General features: G+C 49.0%; 1 protein-coding gene across 1 annotated transcript in view; it reads right to left on the bottom strand.

Annotated features, from left to right (window-relative positions):
* Positions 1–4079: 4079 nt before the first annotated feature.
* Positions 4080–24693, bottom strand: part of STK10 (serine/threonine kinase 10) — an 83501-nt gene continuing 62887 nt past the window's right edge. Inside the window, 10 exon segments of the mRNA XM_038771689.1 lie at positions 4080–5031; positions 9962–10075; positions 10466–10591; positions 11112–11300; positions 13250–13374; positions 14561–14690; positions 18634–18726; positions 19245–19424; positions 22672–22795; positions 24563–24693. Coding sequence (XP_038627617.1) covers positions 4891–5031; positions 9962–10075; positions 10466–10591; positions 11112–11300; positions 13250–13374; positions 14561–14690; positions 18634–18726; positions 19245–19424; positions 22672–22795; positions 24563–24693 — 1353 coding nt within the window. The 3' untranslated portion in view covers positions 4080–4890.

Genomic DNA, 24693 nt, shown 5'->3' with positions numbered 1-24693 from the left:
TCTCTGTTGTCTCTAAGGGTACCATACTGTACTTCTCATGGTGAAGGTCAGTCTGTTTCTGCCAGATCCTTTTTTCAAAATGAATCTATATCACTTGAATTTCATTCCAGTCTTCCAAAAGTGCTAGCAATATTTAGTCCAACTTGTCCCATTTGTAAATTGGTCCCATTTAAATGTCAAAGGCACATTGGTTGAGCTACTCCTGACGCTTTGCCACGAATCATTAGAAGTAGATTAAAAAGGTCTCCGGACCAATAATAACAATTGTGGTATTTAAGTACTTACTGTGTCAAACACTGTATTAAACACTGGGGTAGATACAAGATAATCAGGTCAGACACAGTCCCCGTCCCACACAGGACTCACAGAACAGATAATGAAAACCCATTTTAAAAAAGAGGAAACTGGAGCACAGAGAAGTGAAATGACTTGCCCAGTCATACAGCAGGCAAATGGCCGAAATGGGACTAAAACTCAGGTCCTCTGAGCTCTTCCACTAGACCACATTGCTTCTCATCCCTCTGGACTGTAAGCTCCTTGTGGGCAGGGAACGTGCTCGCCAGCTTGTTGTACTGTACAGTAGTGCTCTGCACACACTAAGTGCTCAATAGTAATAATAATGGCATTTGTTAAGCGGTTACTATGTGCCAAGCACTGTTCTAAGCGCTGGGGAGGATACAAGGTGATCTGGTTGTCCCACGTGGGGCTCACAGCCCTAATCCCCATTTTACAGATGAGGGAACTGAGGCTCAGAGAAGTTAAGTGACTTGCCCAAAGTCACACAGCTGACAAGTGGCGGAGCTGGGATTTGAACCCATGACCTCTGACTCCCAAGCCCCTGCTCTTTCCACTGAGCCACACTGCTTCTCTGTGCCAGTGATTGATTGATACCTGTTAAGCAAAACGGAAAACTGTTCGTCGTCATCGACAAGGAGAAATAAATACGATTGAATGAACGAATGAACCATGTCAGCAATTGAAACACTTTCTTTTTTTAGTCAAAACTCGACCACTGAGAATCGGAGTGGAGTCCTAACTCACCATCCTGCCTTGCTGCAGCATGGCAGGGTGAAGGGTTAGTGGCCAGGGGTGTTTCCAACTTTCAAAACACCGGGCAGGCTGTGGCTATAGCTATTGTGACTACTGGACTCTGCCTGAATGCCAAGGAACCCTAATCTCTGCTCCTTTAGCCTCAGTCATCGGCCACTCTTTTCGTACTTACCATATCCGCATCTTTTCAGGTTATTTTATAATTTCATCATTTCTTCATTTCCTCCCATGCTTGTCGCCAACTCTCCCTCACTTACCTTAGGCTGTGTGCCCCTTATGGGCCCAGGGAACCTATATAATTCTCCACACATTTTCCCCCCACCAGTTCCCAATAAAACACTTTGCGCACAGGTGCTCAGATACTGATGATGATGATGCAGCATTCTTTTTTCATTAAATGGTATTTGTTAAGTGCTTACCATGTGTCCAACACTGTTGGTAAGCACTAGAGTAGAGACAAGTGAATCAGGTTGGACACGGTCCCCGTCCTACATGGGGCTCACTGTCTAAGTAGGAGGGAGAACGGGAGAATTGAAGCCCAGAGAAGTTGTGACTTGCTCGAGGTCACACAGCAAGCATTTGGTGGATCCGGAATTAGAATCCAGGTCCTCTTACTCTCAAGCCCCTGCTCTTTCCACTAGACCACGTTGCTTCTCTCACATTCAGAAGTATACGGGAAGGCTGGTTTTCCTTTTACATACAGTAACTACTTAGACCCAACGGGCCACGGTCCAGTCAAGCTGTCTCTTAATACCATGAACCAGAAGGCAGTTGTTTTCGAGCCACTAAGAGTTTCGCCCACGTTAGCCAGGTACTTTTCAGGATCCCAGGATCTACCAGTGGCCCCGGTATCAGAACTATAGTTTGGGCTATTTTTTTAAGTTTAAACGATCTCTTTACAGAAACTGACTGGAAAGGCTTAGGGAGGTCATACCTTGATCTGGGATCCAGTTCAGAAACACAAACCATCTCTCACCTTGTTACTTTATTAAAGCTTATTTACATCATTGTTTTGCTCTGGATCAATTACTTGGAGTAAAGTTTCAAAAATGCGTAAAAATCATTACGCTTTCCTTCAGAAAGGGAAAATAAAAGTTGGCTGCATATATTTTAGTAAAGGTTATTGGGGGGAAAAAGAAAAAACAGTTCAGTTCTTACAATGGAATTTTTTTTTATACACACAATACTGGCCTGTTTCTTAGAGGCATTTATTGCCTGAGGACTGAAGTGGCCCAGGGAGTTGGGTCTAGGGGCCAAAAGAACCCTGTTACGGATTTCGAAAGAAAACCAGATAAATGGATCTTTTTTTCCACAATCGAGGCTTTTGGCACGAGCGATTAATTAAGGATTTCCCAATTTTTCCTTTCCTAACACACCCAAAATTCAAAACTAAAAATTGTAAACAAGGACAACACACAGTCAGTCTGAATTTTCACTAAAAGGGGTGTAACTTTGAACCTTCAATCTAATCAATACCTTTCAAGGGGCTTCCAACAGAGGTGCAGTTTGCATGGGAAAAGAGAAAATATTACAACAGATCGTTCCCCAGAGCTTTGGTCAGAATCGCCAAAACGGGCTCAATTTTGGTCCAACTTCCAAGTGGAAGGAGAGATTAATTGGGTCAAAGCCTGGAAGTGATTCAGTCTCAACACTTCTTCTTTCTCCTTCCCCTTTAATGAAGAATCTCCATTTCCTGTTTTACTCAAACCATCAATGAATCATCCATAAGGCCCTTTAGCAGATAAGCAGCCAACAATCCTCTTTCTCCAAAGATCCAAACCCAGATGGGCAAGGAAAGACTGGTTCCTAGTGGAAATGGATGGGTGACAGAAGATCCCTCCCTGAGAAGTGGGGATCCTTCCAGATGCCAGACCCCCGAAGAATCATCTGCGAGATGCCAAAATGCCACAAAAACTCAATCATCCCTCTAAACCACGTTCTTGTCACTAAGCTGTTGACAAATTTGGAAGGTGAGGTGATGGAGAGATTCCTCTGGAAAGAAATCAGATTTCTGGCCCAATCTTGCTGCTTTGCTGGGACATTCAATCCCAGATTGGAGAGTTGGGCCGGGGGAGAAACTCTGGACTCCAAAGAATCTGGAGTTGGTTGGCTCTGGAAGACTCTATTTGAGGCCCAGAGCAATGCATGAAGCACTGCAGGCTCAATCAAAGGCAAGTCATGGGCAAGATCCACGCCTGTCCACACCTGCATTGATTGATTGATTGGAGGACAGATCTGACTATGGTACTGGATGCTGGACTGCTGCTCCCTTCCCCAAAGGAAGGAAAATGTTCTAATTTCTGTCTGCCCTTTTGGCCTCACTTTGGTCCCTGAACTGGCTGTGGACGGCGCAGGGAATGGGAGAGGCGGCCATTGGGGAAAGCATGAAACTCAGGAATAGGCCAGGCCCCTATCCCCACTACTGGGCAGATGGAAGAACTAGGATCTGGGACAAAATGAGGACGGAAGTATTCAGACTTCACGATCAGGAATTAATCCCTGAAAAATCTACAAAGCAGTGTCACCTCTTCCCTTTTGAATTAATGCACAAAAGGCCGCGCCATTAGCCGCAGCAGTTTGACAACAAAGTTTGGCAGTAAGTCACTGGTGTGAAGTGTGGTTGGGCAGTAACCCACTCCGCCTCTCACTCTGCAAATTCCTTTGAAGAAGGCTCTGTATAAAGGGCATGTTCACAACGAAGGGGAATAGCTGAGGGAAATCTGCTTCTGTTCTGCTAAGGGGCTGCAGCTTTCAGGACCCAGCAGTTGTCAGGCTAGTTAAGGAGGCACCATTTCCCTCAGCTCCCTCCCTGTGCAGCTTGCGTCTCTTCCTGTTAAATCGGTGGCATGGATCACTTCCTATCTCTGCAGCCTTCTCGTGCAGCCCTGACACTCATGGAAAATGAGCGGGGCAGCTGGATCATCAGCTGAAATGTCGGGAGGAAATCACGGCGGGGAAGGGAAACAACATTCATCCTGACCGGACCCAGGACAACCAATGCTCGAGCCCCAGGGCAAGCCTTGATCCAGGGCAAGCCCACGTGTCTGACAGCCTCCAAATCCCTTCAAGACTTGCCCCTGTGACAGCTCCCAGACCCCCAGGGACCTAAATCCATGTGGCCCCAGCTGTCCCCCTACCGTGGGCACATTCAAGCCACTCCCTAACCACACTCTTAGGGAGTTAGTTCCAGCTTAAAAATGGGAATGCTAAGGACACGATGGGGATGACTCCCAAGCACTTTCCCTTGGCTCCGGGATCTCCGAGGACAGACAACTGGTGCCTTTGTTTTTCCGGGGAGAGAAGAAAATGTCACGTTTCCAGAATGCCGCTTTTTCCAATTTCCCTGCAGCGTGGCTATGTTGGAGGAAAAGCAAACTCATATGGGTATCCCTGTCCCATTCCTGGACCAGAGGATCTTTCCCCCGTCCGCATACCCAGGAGGTGCCCTCTCTCTATCGTGCCCCTGGGCCAACCTCGACTGTCTGAAACTACTGGTCATCAGGTCCACAATTTGCTTGGGAATGTCACTAGTGCGAGTCACTCTACAGATTGTCTGACTGTGGATTATCCCTCACATTGATGATTATCCTTCACACCTTGGAGTGAAGCCATTGCAAGGTGCTAATGCTGGAGTAAAGGCTCCCTACAGTAACAATTCATCCCAACTCTAATAGTGCAAATCCTCGCTTGAGGGTTGGGAGGGGTTCAGCCCCGGATTGGAGTGGGGGTGGTTTGGGGAGGATGGGGGAGAAGGAATCCGCAGTTAAGCAGCAGAGAAGCCAAAGGTCCTGAGATATTCATTCACAGGGAACCGGAGAGGCCCAAACACTCCGCGGGGGGCTAGGAAGCCTCTGTTGAGCTAAATGGCAAGAACTTGGTGGGTTTGTGGGGGGAGGTGGGAGGTTGGCCGTCTGCCTCTTCACTCAATTTAAAGAACATCTCCTGCTCACGCTTCTTCTGGTTCAGGTCGTCCTCCAGGGCCTGGAAGAGAACACAGGCAGAGGATAAGCTGGATGGAAGGGGATGTGGTCGGAGTCATCCCGCGTTGAACTCTCACAACTCCTTTGATTTCCTCATCCTTAATATCGTTTGACCTCCCATAATCCTGGGAGGGAGCAGACAGCGGGGATTATTCTCCACATTTTACAGCTGGAGGAACTAGCGCGCAGAGAGGGTTGAGATAGTTCAGCCCAAGGTCTCCCAGCAGGTCAGTAGCAAAGGTCACTCAACATCTCTCCAAAAAACTTGGCTGGGCCCTGAGTCACAGAGGGGACACAGAGGGCACCACCCCCGGCTCCACCCCTCCTCACCCCCCAAACACATACACACACGTTATTTGACAGGAGGTGGTTGAAGCAGGTACTGGGGCAGGCAAGGTCACTTAGAAAATGGTGTTTATTAAACGGTAAAGATGATTCACTTTGTAAATTGAAACATATATTTCCTTTCTCCAAAGTCCCAGGTGACCCAGGTTACGGGAAGCAGCGTGGCTTATTGGAAAGAGCCCGGGCTCGGGAGTCAGCGGTCATGGGTTCTAATTCCGGCTCCGCCTCTTGTCAGCTGTGTGAACTTGGGCAAGTCACTTAACTTCTCTGGGCCTCAGTTCCCTCATCTGTACAATGGGGATGAAGACCGAGAGCCCCACGTGGGACAACCTGATTACTTTGTATCTACCCCGGTGCTTAGAACAGTGCTTGGCATATAGTAAGCGCTTAACAAATACCAACAATATTATTACTATTATTATTAATTCTTTGGTTTCATGGGATGATATTATGTCTAGGATCCATGTGCTGAAGATCCCCGGCTTAGACTGCGAGACCCATTATCTTGCAGCGTGGCTCAGTGGAAAGAGCACGGGCTTTGGAGTCAGGGGTCATGGGTTCAAATCCCGGCTCCGCCAATTGTCAGCTGTGTGATTTTGGGCAAGTCACTTCACTTCTCTGGGCCTCAGTTACCTCATCTGTAAAATGGGGATTAAGACTGTAAGCTCCCCGTGGGACAACCTGATCACCCTGTAACCTCCCCAGCGCTTAGAACAGTGCTTTGCAAATAGTAAGCACTTAATAAATGCCATCTTTATTATTATTATTATTATTATTATTATTATTACTGTATCTACCCCAGCTTCTGGGACAGTGCTTGAAACAAACCAAGCGCTGGGTTCTAATCTCAGCTCTGCCACTTGTCCGTTGTATGACCTTGGGCAAGTCACATCACTTCTCTGTACCTCAGTTTCCTCGTCTGTAAAATGGGGATTAAGCCTGTGAGCACTATCTGGGACAGGCTGTGTTCATCCTGCTTATCTTGCAGCATGGCTTAGTGGCAAGAGCCTGGACTTGGGAGTCAGAGGTCATGGGTTCTAATCCCGGCTCCGCCACTTGTCTGCTGTGTGACCTAGGGCAAATCACTTCACTTCTCTGTGCATCAGTTAACTCATCTGTAGAATGGGGATTAAGACTGTGAGTTCCATTTGGGACAACCTGATTACCTTGTATCTACCCCAGTGCTTAGAACAGTGCTTGGCATATAGGAAGCGCTTAACAAATACCATCATTATTATTATTATTATTATTACCCCAGTGGTTAGTACAGTGCCTGGCACATAATAATCACTTAATAAATACCATTTCAAAAAGAATTTAACAAATAGCATTACTATTATTGTTATTGTTATCACTAGTCAATCAATGGTATTTATTGAGCACTTACTGTGTGCAGAGCACCATTCTAAGCACGTGGGAGAGTACAAGAGAATTAGCAGACATGTTCCCTGCCCATAATGAGCTTACAGTCTAGAGGGGGAGACAGACATTAATATGAATAATGCACATTATTATTATTATTACTATTGTTATCATCTCAGCCTCATCAAGACGGACTGAGTGAATTACAAGATCTGTCCTCTTCCTGACCTCCCAGCACCATGGTCTAGGGAAGTACGCCCACGGACAGGGAAATTGCATTTTTATTTCACATTGGTGACAGGGTTTGGTTCTCACCAGTCTCCTCCAAGCGTCTGAAGATTTGAACTTCAAACTTTTCCTTCCTTCCCAGATGCCCTTCCCATCTTTCCACTCAGCAGTTGGGCAACAGTGGCTAAGGCCAGCCCTGATTGTGTCAGATGACAAGCCCATAATAATAATAATAATAATATTTGTTAAGCGCTTACTATGTGCCAAACACTGTTCTAAGCACTGGGGGAGATACAAGGTAATCGGGTTGTCCCACATGGGGCTCACAGTTTTCATCCCAATTTACAGATGAGGTAACTGAGGCACAGAGAAGTGAAGTGACTGGCCCGGAGTCACACAGCTGACAAGTGGCAGAGCCGGAATTAGAATCCATGACCTCTGACTCCCAAGCCAGTGTTCTTTCCAATAAGCCAGGCTGCGCTCCCCCTCTAGACTGTGAGCTCATTGTGGTTAGGGAATGTGTCCATTTGTTGTTGTATTGTACTCTTCCAAGCGCTTAGTACAGTGCTTTGCATACAGTAAGTGCTCAATAAATGAATGAATGAATAATGAGGAGCCTGATGGACCCGTCTGGTGGTCAGAGCTGGGTTTAAGGGTTGGCATGCCATCTACTAACTCAGCTGAACTCTCCCAAGCACTTAATATAATGCTCCGCACACACTAAGCACTCAATAAATAATACTGATCGATTGATTCCATCACTGCTGACCAGGGAGACGTCAGCTGTGGGATCCCCAAAACGAAGAGGTTTAAGCAGCCTAAGAGTTTGGGTACCACAACCATAACCTAACTTCAACCCCGCTCCCTCTCCCTCTCCAGCCGGGACCTGGAAGCAGAGCCGTGAGCTGAGAACTGAGGAATCAATTAGCTGTGGCCCTGCTGGTGAGGAGGTCAGGGCTTCCCACGTCATCCTCCAAAGTCTGAGAAGGCAACAAGATTGTTCAGGTGCTGATTCTAATCCACAAGTGTGTATTCCACACAGAGCAGCAAAGCCAGTCAATCCACCCAAGTAATAATAATCATGATGGCATTTGTTAAGCGCTTACTACGTGCGAAGCACTGTTCTAAGCGCTGGGGGAGATACAAGGTGATCAGGTTGTCCCACGTGAGGCTCACAGTCTTAATCCCCATTTTACAGATGAGGTAACTGAGGCACAGAGAAGTGAAGTGACTTGCCCAAAGTCACACAGCTGACAAGTGGCAGAGCTAGGATTAGAACCCATGACCTCCGGCTTCCAAGCCCGTGCTCTTTCCACTGAGCCTCGCTGCTTCTCCAAATGGACAATGAGGTCTCCACAGGACTTGCCAGCCACAGCCTATTGCAGCTGGTGTGGGCCCCAAGTCCCGCTAAAACAAAGCAAGTCCAGTCTGAATGTCTAGATTCTGAGATAATAATAATAATAATAATAATGATGGTAATTGTTAAGCACTTACTACATGCCAAGCACTGAACTAACACAATGGGGTAGATACAAAATAATCAGGTCCCACATGGGGCTCACATTCTAAGCAGGAGAGAGCACAGGTATGAATCCTGGCAACCCAGAGCCACGGCTGGGAGCAAGGAGGAGTGTTTGATGGTTCCTGGGCATGACGGTGCCCCAGGTGTCAGCTCCAAGAAGGACTCTAGATAGTAGTTAGAGAGCTGGAGACCAGTTGCCCCGTGTCTAGCTAAGACAGCAAGTGGGAACTGGATCACCCTGCAGCTGGAGGGGTTTGGCTTAATCATTGGGAAGACCTTTGAACCTAACTGTGAGGCATGAAAACTCATTACTAAGGGAGGTTCCAGATTCTCCTTCTTTGGAGATTTTTAAGAAAGGGCCCCAAAGATTGTTGTCTTTTTAAGTCTTTTGTACACTCCCAAGTGCTCAGAACAGCGCTCTAGACATTATAAATACTAGGAAAGGGCTAGTGACTGACTGAAGGGTGGATCCTGGGTTGGAAGAAGGGCTACGTAAGTGCTTCATTCATCCCTTCAAGCAGTCCGACATATGGGGTGTTTACGGTCTGACTGGCATCTGGGGTTCAAAGGCCCCAGAGCCTCTTTCTGACCTTGTCCTCTCTTTGACCACTAAAGTGTTAATGATGCAAAGGTCAGTGACGGGACCATAATGCATGGTCTTTCCCACTGGCGGGGAGCCCCCCTGATGCTTAGCCCTGCCCAAAATGTCTCATGTTGGGGATTGGGCCAGCAGCCCTTAAAACTTTGGTCCAAGCCCTAAAATGCTTTCAAAGTTTTAGCTGGAATTGAGCAACGCTAATCATGCTATGTTTCTACCCTGCAGCTTTTATTATCGTTGTTATTACTATTTTAACAATAATACTAATTAATACTATTAACATTATCGATGGTAATATTGATGGTAATAATAACTACAATAATAATCCTTTTTGTTAAATTCTTAGTATGTGCCAAGCACTCCCCTAAACTCTGGGGTAGATACGCGATACTCAGATTAGACACAGTTCCTGTCCTACATGGGGCTCAGAGTCCTAGTGGGAGGGAGTACAGGTACTTCACCCCCATTTTACAAATGAAACAACTGAGGCACCAAGAAATCGAGTTACTTGCCCAAGGTCATTTAAGCAGACAAGTGGTGGAAGAGAGATTAGAACCCGGGTCTCTTGACTCTCAATTCAGTGCCCTTCCCCTTAGGTAACACTGCTTTTCTAGGCCACACAGTTTTTGATGGATCCAGGACTTTCAACTGCCTTGACATACCCTGCAGAAACCTCTAGGAAGACAGAGCCTTTTTGGAGGGCAAGCCTCATCCACTCAAAGTCTCTGAGACCGGAGGCAGGGGGATGCCGGGATACGGGGAACAAGTCAAAAGCAACCAAAACCAGAGGAACAAGCGTGGGACAGCAGACCACTCTGCTGAAATCTGGTCCCGGGCTGGGCCCATCCCGACGGGCACCTCCACGAACCCCGTTACCTTCTTCCGCGGCCGCAGCTTGTCTCGCCAGTCCTTCAGGTTCTGGTTGTGGCCTTCATCCAGGGCCTTCAGCTTTTGGGTCTCGTGTTCCACTAAGAGGTGGCACTTTTCATTCTGTAATGAATCCCAACCCAGACAGATTAGCTGCTTGAGAGTCCCTGAAGCTCTCCAGTCTCAGCCCCATCACTGCCCCAAGCTTTCGCTGCACCCCATCCACCACCTGCCGTGCCCCCTCACCCCTCCCGCAGCAGCCCCCCACCCCGTCACTTCCCCCACAGCAGAAATGGAGATCGTCCTGGTAACCAGATTCCACAGATCCAGTCCTTCCCTGGGTAGACCTGGGCCTCACCCCAGTCCCCGGCTCCCAAGCAATGAGCTGAAACAATGCTCCCAGAGGAGAATGGGAAGACTCCTAACTTCACCCCTATGCCCTGGCCAGCTTCAGGATGGCATTCTCTCTCTGGCCTGGGGCAGGCTGGAGCAGGCATCCAGCCATGACGTTACCTGGAGCTGCTGAAGTTCGTTCAGGTTGCTCTCACACTGGACGTGCATGTCCCTCATCTGGGCCTCGTGTTTCTGCTGCTGCTGGACCCGTTCGGCCTTCTGTCTCTTCTCCTCCTGTTGAGAGAACTGGAACACGCAGGGCCGAGGACTTAGGCAGGCTGGGCAATGGATGGTTGGTTCGGCCCCTTACCCTGCAAGCTCCTTGAGGGAAGAGATCGTGCCCTGTACGTCCTTGGACTTCTCCCAAGTGCTCAGAACCATGCTCCGCACACAGCAGGTGCTTGATCTGTGCTCGTGACTAATGGATGGACTCCCCATAAGTGCTTATCCCGTCAAGTAGTCATATTCATTCAATTGTATTTATTGAGCCCTTACTGTATGCAAAGCACTAAGCTCTTTGGAGACTACAATGTAACAAAAAACAGACACATTCCTGCCCACGACGATCTCACAGTCTAGAGGGGGAGATGGACATTAATATAAATAAATCAACAGATAAATAAACAAATATCTAAGAGGTTTTCAGTCCCTTAGTGACCTCTCGGGGACCAAAGGCCCAGAGCCTCTTTCTGACCTCTGCCCTTCCATAACCCTTTAGTAGTCAACAGTGTGTGGGTCGGTCGTGGGGCCACACCACGTGCCGCACCTGTTTAATCTTCTCCCGTTGCTCTGAGGCACTCCCGCTGGCATTGATGTGGAGGCTCTTCTTGTACATGGCCATGCGGGTCTTCCCCTCGCTCCTCTGGATCTTTGGGAGGCGGGCCTTCTCCTGCTGCTGTCGCACTTTCAGGCTCTCCACCATGCGCTGGTTGTAGCGCTGCATCTGCTCCTGTTCCTGGGGAGGAAGAGACTCTGTGTCCTTCCCCGGGACCACGCAGAGCCCCGGAGGAGGCTGAGAGCGGGGCCCTCAGCTGGGGACAGACACCTGTCTCGCTGCCACACTGCCCGATCAGGCGGGCTCTCCGGCCTGGACCACCCCCCTCAGAGGTTCCTTTGGGTTGGGGAGACCCTAGGGCTGCTGTCAACAGAATAGTCAAAGGACCTGGGTTCTCATCCCAGCTCCGCCACTTGTCTGCTGTGTGACTTTGGTCAAGTCACTTAACACCTCTGTGCAGCAGTTACCTCATCTGCAAAACGGCAATTAAGATTGTGAGCCCCCTATGGGACATAGACTTTGTCCAACCTGACTGTATTTTAACTATTTATCCATCTATCTAGAGAAGCAGTGTGGCTCAGTGGAAACAGCCCGGGATTGGGAGTCAGAGGTCATGGGTTCAAATCCCGGCTCTGCCACTTGTCAGCTGTGTGACTTTGGGCAGGTCACTTCACTTCTCTGGGCCTCAGTTACCTCATCTGTAAAATGGGGATTAAGACTGTGAGCCCCCCGTAGGACAACCTGATCACTCTGTAGCCTCTCCGGCACTTAGAACAGTGCTTTGCACATAGTGAACATTTAATAAATACCATCATCATTATTATTATTGTTATAGGAAAAATGACTCAGATACATGAGTTCAGTTAGAGCAGTAAAGGTGGAAGGTGGCTACCTGCCCGTTCACCTTCCTGAGAGAGGTACGAGTGACAACTGGGTAGGGACCGTCCCTACATGTTGCCGACTTGTACTTCCCAAGCGCTAAGTACAGTGCTCTGCACACAGTAAGCGCTCAATAAATATGATTGAATGAATGAATGAATGAATGCTTTGCATGTAGTAAGCGCTTAACAAATGCCATTATTATTATTATTATTATCCTAGAGCTCATTACAGTGTCTGGTACATAGTAAGCGCTTAACAAATACCGTAAAAAATGCCATTAAAACACTAACAAACAAAAAACAGTGCCTCCTCCACCTGCTTGGCCCAAGGGTTGCAGAGGAGTAGAAGAATATGGAGGCAAGTGCTAAGACTGAGAGCTGTGCCCCCCCACCATCCCCATTCACCTCCCATTGTCCCCTCTCCCGCCTCCCTCCCCCTTCTCAGCCAACAGCAAGCACTGAGAAGCCAGCGAGCGCTAACGGGAGTCTTTAGGGGATGCAGAAATCCTGGCTTCCCTGCGCTGAGGGGTGGGCACCCAATTCCGGGAAGGCCGAGATCCTGCTGAAACCCACGGGGACTCCTCTTGAATGAATGCTTCCAACTGAACCCCAGTCCCAAACTCCCACCCCAGGATGGTGGGAGAACTCAGGAGAAGAGGAAGAAGCAGGGAAAAGAGGAAAAATGTCACTTTTCAGAGGTTTTTCACACTTTAACATCAATCTTGGGGCTCTTTATTTTTGGAGATTCTCTCCACTAGGTATCCTGATGGTGGGGGATAACCCTGAAACATTAACTTTGGGTCACAAAAAGCCATTGCCCCACTCCCTTAAGTTGGTGCCCCAAACAGAGCCTGTAAGGCACAAACTTTGATCCCAGCCTACCAGGATGGCACTGCCAGGGGTGGGGAAAAAAAGGGTCCTTTGTCCTCAAATTTACCTAACTGGCTCTCACTGGGCTGCTATACCGTTTCCCAGAGAAACTCCCCCACTGCCCCCAGGACCGGGACAGGGCCTGGCCCAGAAAGAAGAAACCTCCATGACACTGCCCGTCCTAGGGATCTAACGAGTGCCAGGGGCCTGCTGATTCACGTGTCAGGCCGTCCCTAGCCCAAGCCCCATCATGTCGGTGCCCTGGACGTTGAATGGAAAAGACCGCAGAGTCGGGGCCGGGGGTCGGGGCCCGACCAGGTCACGGGTGGGCAGCGGCCGACAGCGACTGCAAGGTAGGCGACTGAGGGAGCCTCTTACTTTCTCGTGCTTTCGGAGCAGTTCGTGTCTCTGGAGGAAGTACTGATCTTTGAGCTGCTGTTTGACAAGCTGATGCTTCTCCTGAAGGTGGTGTTCCTCCAGCTCCCATAGAGAGGCTTCCCGGTCTGGGGAATACAGACAACAAAAACTGAGTTTCTCTGAGCCAGGCACAGAACCACCATGCTGGCTTAAAGTGGAGTAAAGTGGAGTTGAGAAGCAGCGTGGCTCAGTGGACAGAGCCCGGGCTTGGGAGTTCATGGGTTCTAATCCCGGCTACGCCAAATGTCAGCTGGGTGACTTTGGGCAAGTCACTTAACTTCTCTATGCCTCAGTTTCATCATCTGTAAAATAGGGATTAAGACTGTGATCCCCACGTGGGGCAACTTTGATTACCTTGTATCCTCCCCAGTGCTTAGACTAGTGCTTGGCACATAGTAAGAGCTTAACAAATACCAACATTATTATTATTAGTAAATCCAGGCCTGCAATTTTTTTAAACATTATTTATTAAGCACTTACTATGTGTCAAGCACTGTTCTAAGTGCTGGGACAGACACAAGTTTATCAGGTGGACACAATCCCTGTCCCACATGGGGCTCACAGTCTAAGTAGGATTTGATCCCCATTTTACATTTGAGGAAACTGAGGCACAGAGCAGGTAAGTGACTTGCCCATGGTCACAAAGCAAGCAAGTGGCAGAGCTTGGATTAGAACCCAGGTCCTCGGACTCTCAGGCCCAAACTCTTTCCACTAGGCCACGTTGTTTCAGTAGCGAGAATAGTACTGGGCTACACTTTCTCCCACAACAATAATAATAACTGTGTTGTTAAGTGCTTGCTATGTGTTAAGCACTGGAGTAGATACAAAATATCAGATCAGATACAGTCACTGTCCCACAAGGGGCTCAGAGTCTAAAGTTGAGACAGTAAGCTCATCCTCTAGACTGTAAACTCATTATGGGCAGGGAACGCGTCTGCTAATTCTGTTGCACTGTACTTAGTACAGTGCCGGCACATAGTAAGCGCTCAATAAATACCACTGATTGATTACAGGGGAGGGAGAACAGTTATTTTATCCCCATTTTACAGACGAGGAAACTGAAGATCAGAGAAGTGACTTGGCTAGAGTCACGCAACCCCAGGATTAAAACCCAGGTCTACTGACTTCTGGTCCTGGGCTTGTTCCACTAGGCCAAACACAGGCCCATGTAACACAGTCAAATGTCCAGACTCAGGGGGGTGGCTACTTTCCCTACTGGTCCCTAGCCCCAGGGGACAGGCCTTCATGGGAGAATCTGGCCACCAATCCTACCTCTCATGAGCTCCTGCTTCTTGTTCAGACACTCCCGCTCCTTGTCGCAGATCTCCCGCCTGTTTTCTGCCGTGATGGTTTTCATCGCCAACTCCAGATCTGCCTTCTGTTTAGCTAAAAACTCCCGGTCCTGCGAGAAGGGTGGAGGGATGAAACGGTGATTACCACCCTCTGCCTACTGAGAACCACGGACACGCACTCGCTAATCCTGTATTTGGGACAGTGGAAAGAGCACTGTTCTGGGAATCAGGATACCTGGGCTCCAGGCTCATGTCTGCAAGTAGGGGAATCCCTATGGGGGGGTTTGCCATTAGGAATGGAGGTTCCTGACCACAGAACCACCCAGCAGAAACCCTGGAAAATAAACTGCTTACTGTGCCTGCTGGGTTATGGTGGTGGAGAACCACCTGGCCCTGTACCACAATCACTAGGTCTTACACATTAAAAAAAAAAACCCACCTTGCCATGGGCTATATAATAATAATGACATTTGCTAAGCACTTACTATGAGCCAGGCACTGTACTAAGCACTGGGGTAGATACAAGCTAATCAGGTTGGACACAGGCCCTGTCCCACATGGGGCTCACAGTCTTAATCCCCATTTTAATCCCCACAGGGAAGCAGCGTGGCTCAGTGGAAAAGAGCCCGGGCTTTGGAGTCAGAGGTCATGGGTTCAAATCTTGGCTCCGCCGCTTGTCAGCTGTGTGACTTCGGGCAAGTCACTTCACTTCTCTGTGCCTCAGTTCCCTCATCTGTAAAATAGGGATGAAGACTGTGAGCCCCATGTGGGACAACCTGATCACCTTGTAACCTCCCCAGCGCTTAGAACAGTGCTTTGCACATAGTAAGCGCTTAATAAATGCCATTATTATTATTATTATTATTATTTTACAGATGAGGAAAGTGAGGCCCAGAGAAGTGAAGTGACTTGCCCTAGGTCACACAGCAGAAAAGTGGCGGAGCCGGGATTAGAACCCACGTCCTTTTAACTCCCAGGCCTGGGCTCTATCCACTAGGCTATGCTGCAGAACCTGTGCCTGCCTACTTACTGGTAGTACTCTGTGCCCCAGAAAGAATCCAGTTGGCAGGGAAACTCCCTGACCACTAATAATAATAATAGCATTTATTAAGCCCTTATTACATGCAAAGCACTGTTCTAAGTGCTGGGGAGGTTACAATCAATCAATCGTATTTATTGAGCCCTTACTGTGTGCACAGCACTGCACTAAGCGCTTGGGAAGTACAAGTTGGCAACATATAGAGACGGTCCCTACCCAACAGTGGGCTCACAGTCTAGTTACAAGGTGATCAGGTTGTCCCACGGTGGGGGCTCACAGTCTTAACCCCCATTTTACAGATGAGGGAACTGAGGCCCAGAGAAGTGAAGTGATTTGCCCAAGTCACCCAGTTGACAAGTGGCGGAGCCGGGATTTGAACCCATGACCTCCGACTCCAAAGCCCGGGCTCTTTCCACTGAGCCACGCTGCTTCTCCCCCCTGCCCAAGCCTGGTGTAGTCCCTGTCGATCCAAATGGTGGGGGCGAGTGGTTATGGCAGAACAGGCTGCTGCCTCACCTTCTAGACTGTGAGCCCACTGTTGGGTAGGGACTGTTTCTGTATGTTGCCAACTTGTACTTCCCAAGCGCTTAGTACAGTGCTCTGCACACAGTAAGCACTCAATAAATACAATTGATTGATTGATGAGAAGCAGCAGAGATTAAACTCCTAAGCATTGGGCTGGCTGCTGGATGGGTGGGACCAAGGCACTGGGCCGGGGGGTGGGAGACCTGCTCGCCCCTGCTCCCTTCACAGAGAAGCGGCGTGGCGTAGTGAATAGACCCCAGCACTGGGAGTCAGAAGGTGATGGGTTCTAATCCCGGCCCTGCCACTTGTCTGCTCTGTGAGCTTGGGCAAGTCACTTCAGTTCTCTGGGCCCCAGTTCCCTCATCTTTCAAATGGGGATTGAGCCTGTGAGCCCACGTGGGCCAGGGACTGTGTCCAACCCGATTTGCTTGTACCCACCCCAGCGCTTAGTACAGCGCCTGACCCGTATTCATTCATTCAATTGTATTTACTGAGCGCTTACTGTGTGCAGAGCACTGCACTAGGCGCTTGGGAAGTACAAATCGGCAACATATAGAGACGGTCCCTACGCAATAACGAGCTTACAATCTAGAAGCAGCATGGCTCAGTGGAAAGAGCACGGGCTTTGGAGTCAGAGTTCACGGGTTCAAATTCCGGCTCTGCCAACTGTCAGTTTTGTGACTTTGGGTAAGTCACTTCACCTCTCTGGGCCTCAGTTACCTCATCTGTAAAATGGGGATTAAAACTGTGAGCCCCTGTCGGACAACTTGATCACCTTGTAACCTCCCCAGCGCTTAGAACAGTGCTTTGCACATAGAAAGCACTTAACAAATACCATTGTTATTATTATTAGAACGGGGAGACAGACAACAAAACAACACATGTAGATAGTAAGCACTTAACGAATACCGCAATTATTACTATTACTATTTCACCTCAGGTCAGGGAAATTGAGCAGCCACTTCCTCCCACACTGAGACTTCTAGACCGTGAGCCCGCTCTTCTAGACTGTGAGCCCGCTGTTGGGTAGGGACCGTCACTATATGTTGCCAACTTGTACTTCCCAAGCGCTTAGTACAGTGCTCTGCACATAGTAAGCGCTCAATAAATACGATTGAACGAATGAATGAATGAGACTATCCTTGGCTTAGAGTCAGGGGCAGCAGGGACGGGCTCTTCTGAGGCGCCCTGAAGCATATGGAGCCTCCCAACTACTCAATCAATCAATCGTATTGAGCGCTTACTGTGTGCATAGCACTGTACTAAGCGCTTGGGAAGTACAAGTTGTCAACATATAGAGACGGTCCCTACCCAACAGTGGGCTCTACTCCTTCTCTAGCCTGGCTCCTGGCCCCTATCCCACCACTGGCTGGGCAGCAGCCATAGGCCCTGGAGGGGCTTCAGGAATGGCCCAAGTAAGTGGGCAGCACAAGAGATACCTTGGCAACAGCCCTCATATCCCAGGCACATATTAGGTCTCGCCCAACTGGGCCCATGGTTAGACCCCGTCTTGAGCTCCTCACTCTCTGCTGCCCAAGCTGACATGGAGCCCCAGCCCTGCCAGAACCAGTGGCAGAGTCATGCTGGCCACAGTTCTGAGTCCCTGACGATCCACTCCTCTCCCATAGCTTCCATCCTGCCCAGTCCAGGTCCTGCCCTGCCATATTGGCCTCCCCCATTTGAACATGTCCAATAATCCTGTTTGTTGTGCTCTCTCAAGTGCTTAGTAATAATAATAATAATAATGAAGGCATTTATTAAGCGCTTACTATCGGCAAAGCACTGTTCTAAACACTGGGGGAGATATAAGGCGATCAGGTTGTCCCATGGGGGGGGGGGGGGGCTCACAGTCTTAATCCCCATTTTACAGATGAGGGAACTGAGGCCCAGAGGAGTGAAGTGACTTGCCCAAAGTCACACAGCTGACAAGTGGTGGAGCTGGGATTTGAACCCATGACCTTTGACTCCAAAGTGGCTCTTTCCACTGAGCCACGCTGCTTCTCATACCATTAATAAGTAATGGTATTTATTAAGCACTTATTATGTGCCAGACACTGTATTACGCTCTGGGGTGACTACAAGCATATTGGGTTGGACACAGTCCTGGCCCCACCCCATCCCATTTTACAGATGAGGTAATTGAGGCACAGAGAAGATCAGTGACTTGCCCAAAGTCAAACAGCAGACAAATGGCGGAACTGGGATTAAAACCGATGACCTCTGGACTCCCAGGCATGTGCTCTATCCATTATGCCGTGCTGACTGATTGGAATTCCACCTAGCTTGGACTCCTTCACTTTGCTCATTCCCCAGCTTCCATCTCATAATAATAATAATGATGATGGCATTTATTAAGCGCTTACTGTGTGCAAAGCACTGTTCTAAGTGCTGAACACTTATCTAAGCACTGGAGGACGCTGCCCCGGGGCCAAGGACACTAACATCTCATCCCCCGTGGATTCCACTTTCTGCTTAGCTCTAAGACATACCAGAGCCTGCTTCCTCTGGGAATGTTCCTCCATCTTCTGCTTCAGACTCTCTTTACGCTGCTGGCGTGGAAGTTTCTCCACCTCACTTTTCACCTGCAGGAGACAAAACGTTTAGCCAGGGAAACCTAGGATTGCCGCATCTTCAGGACCCTGGCAGGGCCCCGCCTAGGGTACCAGGTCCTAAACATCCCTTTAAGGAAAGAGACATGGTTCTCAGAGGGAGAAAGAAGTGGGCATGTGGACTGCTTCGGGGAGAGCTACAGGGAGAACTGAAACTCTTCCTGGGGCTGGCCGGGGCTCAGGTTCCATGGCAAGCGGAAGCCTTTTCATTGCCGTCATTTTCGGCTTTTGTTCCTCTATGATGTGGCGAGTTCGTCACCGACCAGGGACTTTTCTTTTCCCACAGACTGAGAGGAAGAAGCAACGCTCCTTCAACAAAAACTTGATGACAAGGTCACAAAAGAGGCAGGAATTCAGATCCTCGGAGTTTGTCCTAGCACTGCGGCCAGCGTTGGCTGCTAGGGTAGGTCGGGGAAGGGAAGTGGGGGAGTAGGAAAATCCAGACCCCTAGGCCCGACCCCCTCCCACCACAGTCTCTTCCCCCTGGTCACCTCCTTCTTCTTCAGCTTGAGTTGCTCCTGAAACCGGACATATTCCTTCTCCTGCTCTGCCCGAATCCGCTTGGACTCCTCCCGCCGGCAGAGAGCATGGTCCTGCTCCATCTTCTCAACCAGCTGCTTCTGCTGCCGCTCCAAGTTCTCCAGTTCGGTGTCGTAGAACTTCTTCTTAACCTGGGGGGGTTGTTGCCGGGGAAAAGTCGGAAGGGGGCCGAGACCAAATGCCCCTTGGAGGGAATATTCCAAAGGATAACCCGACCCTGAGACAAGTGATGGATGGGCCCATCCTTGGAAGCCAATCAATCCTATCCACCATTGAAGCAGCATGGCTCAGTGGAAAGAGCACGGGCTTGGGAGTCAGAGGTCATGGGTTCAAATCCCGGCTCTGCCGCTTGTCAGCTGTGTGACTTTGGGCAAGTCACTTCACTTCTCTGGGCCTCAGTTACCTCATCTGTAAAATGGGGATTAAGACTGTGAGCCTCACGTGGGACAACCTGATCACCTTGTATCCTCCTCAGCGCTTAGAACAGTGCTTTGCACATAGTAAGTGCTTAACAAATGCCATTATTATTATTACTATTATTTTCCCCACTGCAACACCCTGGGCTCAGTCCTGACTCATCTACTGCTTGGAATCCTGGGACCACTTCCTGTAGTTGAGTGCTAAGTACAGTGCTCCGCACACTGTAAGTGCTTAATAATAATAATAATAATAATGGCATTTATTAAGTGCTTACTATGTGCAAAGCACTGTTCTAAGCACTGGGGAGGTTACAAGGTGATCAGGTTATCTCACAGGGGGCTCACAGTCTTAATCCCCATTTTACAGTTGAGGTAACTGAGGCACAGAGAAGTGAAGTGACTTGCCCAAACTCACACAGCTGACAAGTGGCGGAGCTGGGATTTGAACCCATGACCTCTGACTCCAAAGCCCGTGCTCTTTCCACTCAGCCACGCTGCTTCTGATAATAATAAATATAATATAATAAGATAATATAATATATAATAAATACGACTGAATGAATGAATCAATGAATGGTCTCCCAGGCTCTGGAGGTTCCCCAAGCTCTTCCTATCTCAGCTCCCAGACATCTTTTCTCCAACTCCTCACTCCATTCTGATCAGACTTACCCAGCAAATAACAACCTACAGTCCTGGTTTTCACTTTCACCCTTCTCATCATCACTGTTATCATCAGTAACATTTACTGGGTGCTTACTATGTGCAGAGCGCTGTTCTAAGAGTACTCATTGCTCTTGGGAAGCAGCGTGGCCTAGGGGTAACAGCTCAGGCTCAAGAGTCAAAGGTCCTGGTTTCTAATCCCGGCTCCATCATTTAATAATAATAATAATAATAATAATGGTATTTATTAAGCACTTACTATGTGCAAAGCACTGTTCTAAGCGCTGGGAAGGTTCCAAGGTGATCAGGTTGTCCCACTGGGGGCTCACAGTCTTAATCCCCATTTTACAGATGAGGCAACTGAGGCCCACAGAAGTGAAGTGACTTGCCCAAAGTCACACAGCTGGCAATTGTGACCTTGGGCAAGTCACAATTTCTCTGTGCCTGTTTCCTCAGCTGTATAATGGGCATTCAATACCTGTTCTTCCTCTTACTGAGACTGTAAGCCCTGTGAGGAACAAGGACTGTGTCCAACCTGACTTGCTTAGAATAGTGCTAGACACATAGTAATCACTTAACAAATGCCATAATTAATGAATTAAGGAATTACAAGACTCAGAAGACTCTATCCTTGCCCTCAGAGAACTTACTGTCTAGCAGGGTGAGATAGACACTTCAATACATTAAAGTGAGGGGAAGAAATAGAGTGTATAAGATATGTACACCAGGTAGGTACATAAGCACTAAGTAGCTGCGGTGGTAAGTGCTTTTCACTGTCTTCCAAACTTCCACACCTAAATTGAAGACTTGCGGGTCCTTCCTAGATAAGATTTTGCCCATTCCTCTTCACCCACACTATTTCTGCCTTGGTAGAAGCTCCTCTTGTATTCATTCAATCATTCAATCGTATTTATTGAGCGCTTACTGTGTGTAGAGCACTGTACTAAGCTCTTGGGACGTACAAATCGGCAACATATAGAGACGGTCCCTACCCAACAACAGGCTCACAACCAGATTATTGTATCCAGTCTCTCCCCACTGCAATCTATATTCTATGCTGCTGCATGGATTACCTTTTTGACACATCCCTTTTCTTACATCTCCCCTCTTCACAAAACCTGCCCCTAGCTTCCCATTTCCCTCCGCATCAAGAAAAAACCCCTCACAATCGACTCCAGGGCTCCTCTTCCCAAGCTGCAATCGACCTTCTTAACCCACCACTCCTCAGCCTACTTTTTTGGTTCCTCCCAAACCAATGTTTCAGCTGAACCTCGCTCTTGACTCTCCCACTTCTGGCCCTTTGCTCTAGCTTTAGTGGAAACAGCCCGGGCCTAGAAGTTGGAGAACATGGGTTCTAATCCCAGGTCCGTCACCTGCCTGCTATTTGACCTTAAGGAAGTCACCTAACTTCTCTGTGCCTCAGTTTCCTCAAAAAATGAAGATCCAACAGCTGTTCCTCCTCCTTATTAGACTGCGGGTCATGGACTGTGTCCAACCTGATTATCTTGTATCTATCCCTTCGCATAGTACAGTACTTAGTAACGATGGCATTTATTAAGTGCCTACTATGTGCAAAGCACTGTTCTAAGCGCTGGGGAGTTTACAAGGTGATCAGGTTGTCCCATGGGGGGCTCACAGTCTTCATCCCCATTTGACAGATGAGGGGACTGAGGCCCAGAGAAGTTAAGTGACTTGCACAAAGTCACACAGCTGACAAGTGGCGGAGTCGGCATTTGAACCCACGACCTATGACTCCAAAGCCCGGGCTCTTTCCACTAAGCCACGCTGCTTGGCACATAGTAAGCACCTAACAGATATCATTATTAATTCATTCCATCATATTTATTGAGCACTTACTGTGTGCAGAGCACTATACTAAAGTACAATACAACAATTAATCATGACATTTCCTGCCTATAAGAGTTTATTAATCCCTCACTGATTTGATAAGATCTCATCTTCAAAGCCACCTCCTCCGAGAAGCCTTTCCTGATTAATTCCCCACACCCCAATACACAAGAAGGCTTAGTAAGGTGCTCAGCCACCAGGAAGTCTCAGTACAGCCTGCAGCACACAGCAGGATCAACACCCTGCCCTGCAATCAGCGGGTGCTCAGTACAGTGTGCAAAACACAGTGGGCACTCAGTTCAGGGCTTGACACACACCAGACAGTCAGTAAATGCTGGCAATACGTAAATCAAGCCCAGTTTCCCCCAAGCCCCCGGCTACTCTGCCAGCCACCTCCACGTCATCGGCGGAGAGGGCAAAGCGAGACTATTGTTTCCTCGTGTCCACTCACACTGGTTTCCTGCTCAAAACGCCTCTGCATCTGGTCCAGCTGCAGCTCATGCTTGGTGCTCAGCTGGCTCTGGTTCCGATGCTCCTCCTTCTGAAGCAGCCGCAGTTCCCGCAGCTCCTGCCGCCTGAAGGGTCGACAAAGGTCCGGAAACATCTGGTCACTCAGTTGCCTTCCCTGGATGGGTCGGGGCAGGGCACTCGGGGGCCCGGGTTAAGGGGCATAGCTGGGGATACATGCCAGTTGCAGGGAGTGCTTAACTTTCCCCTGTCCCGCTCTGCTCGGTAATGATGATGATGATGATGGCATTTATTAAGCGCTTACTATGTGCAAAGCACTGTTCTAAGTGCTGGGGGGGGGGATACAAGGTGATCAGGTTGTCCCACGTGGGGCTCACAGTCTTAATCCCCATTTTACAGATGAGGGAACTGAGGCTCCAAAAAGTTAAGTGACTTGCCCAAGGTCACACAGCAGACATGTGGCAGAGCTGGGATTCAAACCCATGACCTCTGGCTCCAAAGCCCATGCTCTTTTCCACTGAGCCAGGAGGGAGAGAACTTAGCGCTTAGTACAGTGCTCTGCACACAGTAAGTGCTCAATAAATACGACTGAATGAATGAATGAGCTTAGAAAGTGTAGGATTCCGTCACCACCAGAAAGCCCGGTCATCAGTCTTCAGCCAGCAGGTTGGGAAAAACCCCTTCGGAGTACGGAAAAGGGGTGTGATGGGCAGGTGTTCCCGATTCACTGCTTCCATCAGCTTTGTCCCTGCCCCTTTCTGTGGCCTTTCCACTGGAACAGCCTTCCCGGGGTTGGTGGAGAAACATGGGCTGGACATGAGCTCTCGCTCCGCCTGACCATCGGTGGGGCGGCCCCAAAGGCTCAAGTTCATTCATTCAATTGCATTTACTGAGCGCTTACTGTGTAACGAGCGCTTGGGAGAGTACAATGTAACGATAATCAGACAAATTTACGGCCCACAATGAGACGTCTCAGTGTTATTATTATTATGGTTTTGTTAAGTGCTTACTATGTGCCAAGCACTGTTCTAAGCCCTGGGATAGATACAAGGGGCTCACAGTCTTAATCCCTATTTTACAGATGGAGTAACTGAGACACAGAGAAGTGAAGTGACTTGCCCAAGGTCACACAGCAGACAAGTGGCGGAGCTGGGATCAGAACCCTCGTCCTCTGACTCTCAAACCGTGCTCCTGCCACTAGGCTATGCTGCTTCTGCAGAGTCCTGGGCTCCCTGCCCTGTTGCCCTTTCCAGAATATCACCCTGCAGCCCCCCAGACTCCCTTCGGCTCCTTTTGGGAACGGAAGAGGAGAGAAAACCAACAGATGGGCCTCTGAGAGGGTGAGGGCTGCAGAGGAGGTGGGCTAGGAGGGAATACGGACGTCTTGAAATTCCAGTAACCCCAGGTCCGACACCCACCCTGGAGGAAAGGATAGGATTTAGCTGACCAGCACTCAGTCAAAGAGCAGACCCAACCCCACCCTCTAATAATAATTAATAATTATGGTATTTGTTAGTAATTAAGGTATTTGTTAAGCGCTTAACTATGTGCCAGGCACTGCACTAAGCACTGGGGCGGATACAAGCAGATCGGGTGGGACACGGTCCCTGTCCCACGTGGGGTTCACAGTCTCAATCCTCATTTTACAGATGAGGGAACTGAGGCCCAATAGAAGTGAAGTGACTTCACAGGGCAGATAAGTGGCTTGGTTTGTTGCCGGGGGGAATGGGGGTAGGAGGACCCCAGAGGTGGCCTCACAACTGGGAAATGGCAGGCGCCAACATGGGTACGTTCTGTCAGGACCGTGGCCTGTGACAACTTTCCCAGCAGGCTGTCCGCACCGCCCCCGACCCCCGGGCAGACGAAGTGCTTGCCTGAGAAATCTCATCTCTTCGTCTTTCTTCTCATCATCGCCGATGATCTTGGAGGTGGTGATGCTCACCTCCACGCCGTCCACCACAAACTTCCGAGTCCGCTTCAGGGTTCTGTTGTGCATCTTGGAATC

Source organism: Tachyglossus aculeatus, chromosome X1 (genome assembly GCF_015852505.1).
Source record: "Tachyglossus aculeatus isolate mTacAcu1 chromosome X1, mTacAcu1.pri, whole genome shotgun sequence".
NCBI classification, from domain to species: domain Eukaryota; kingdom Metazoa; phylum Chordata; class Mammalia; order Monotremata; family Tachyglossidae; genus Tachyglossus; species Tachyglossus aculeatus.
The sequence above is the reverse complement of the archived record's forward strand: the minus strand, read 5'-3'. Positions and strand labels throughout refer to the sequence as shown.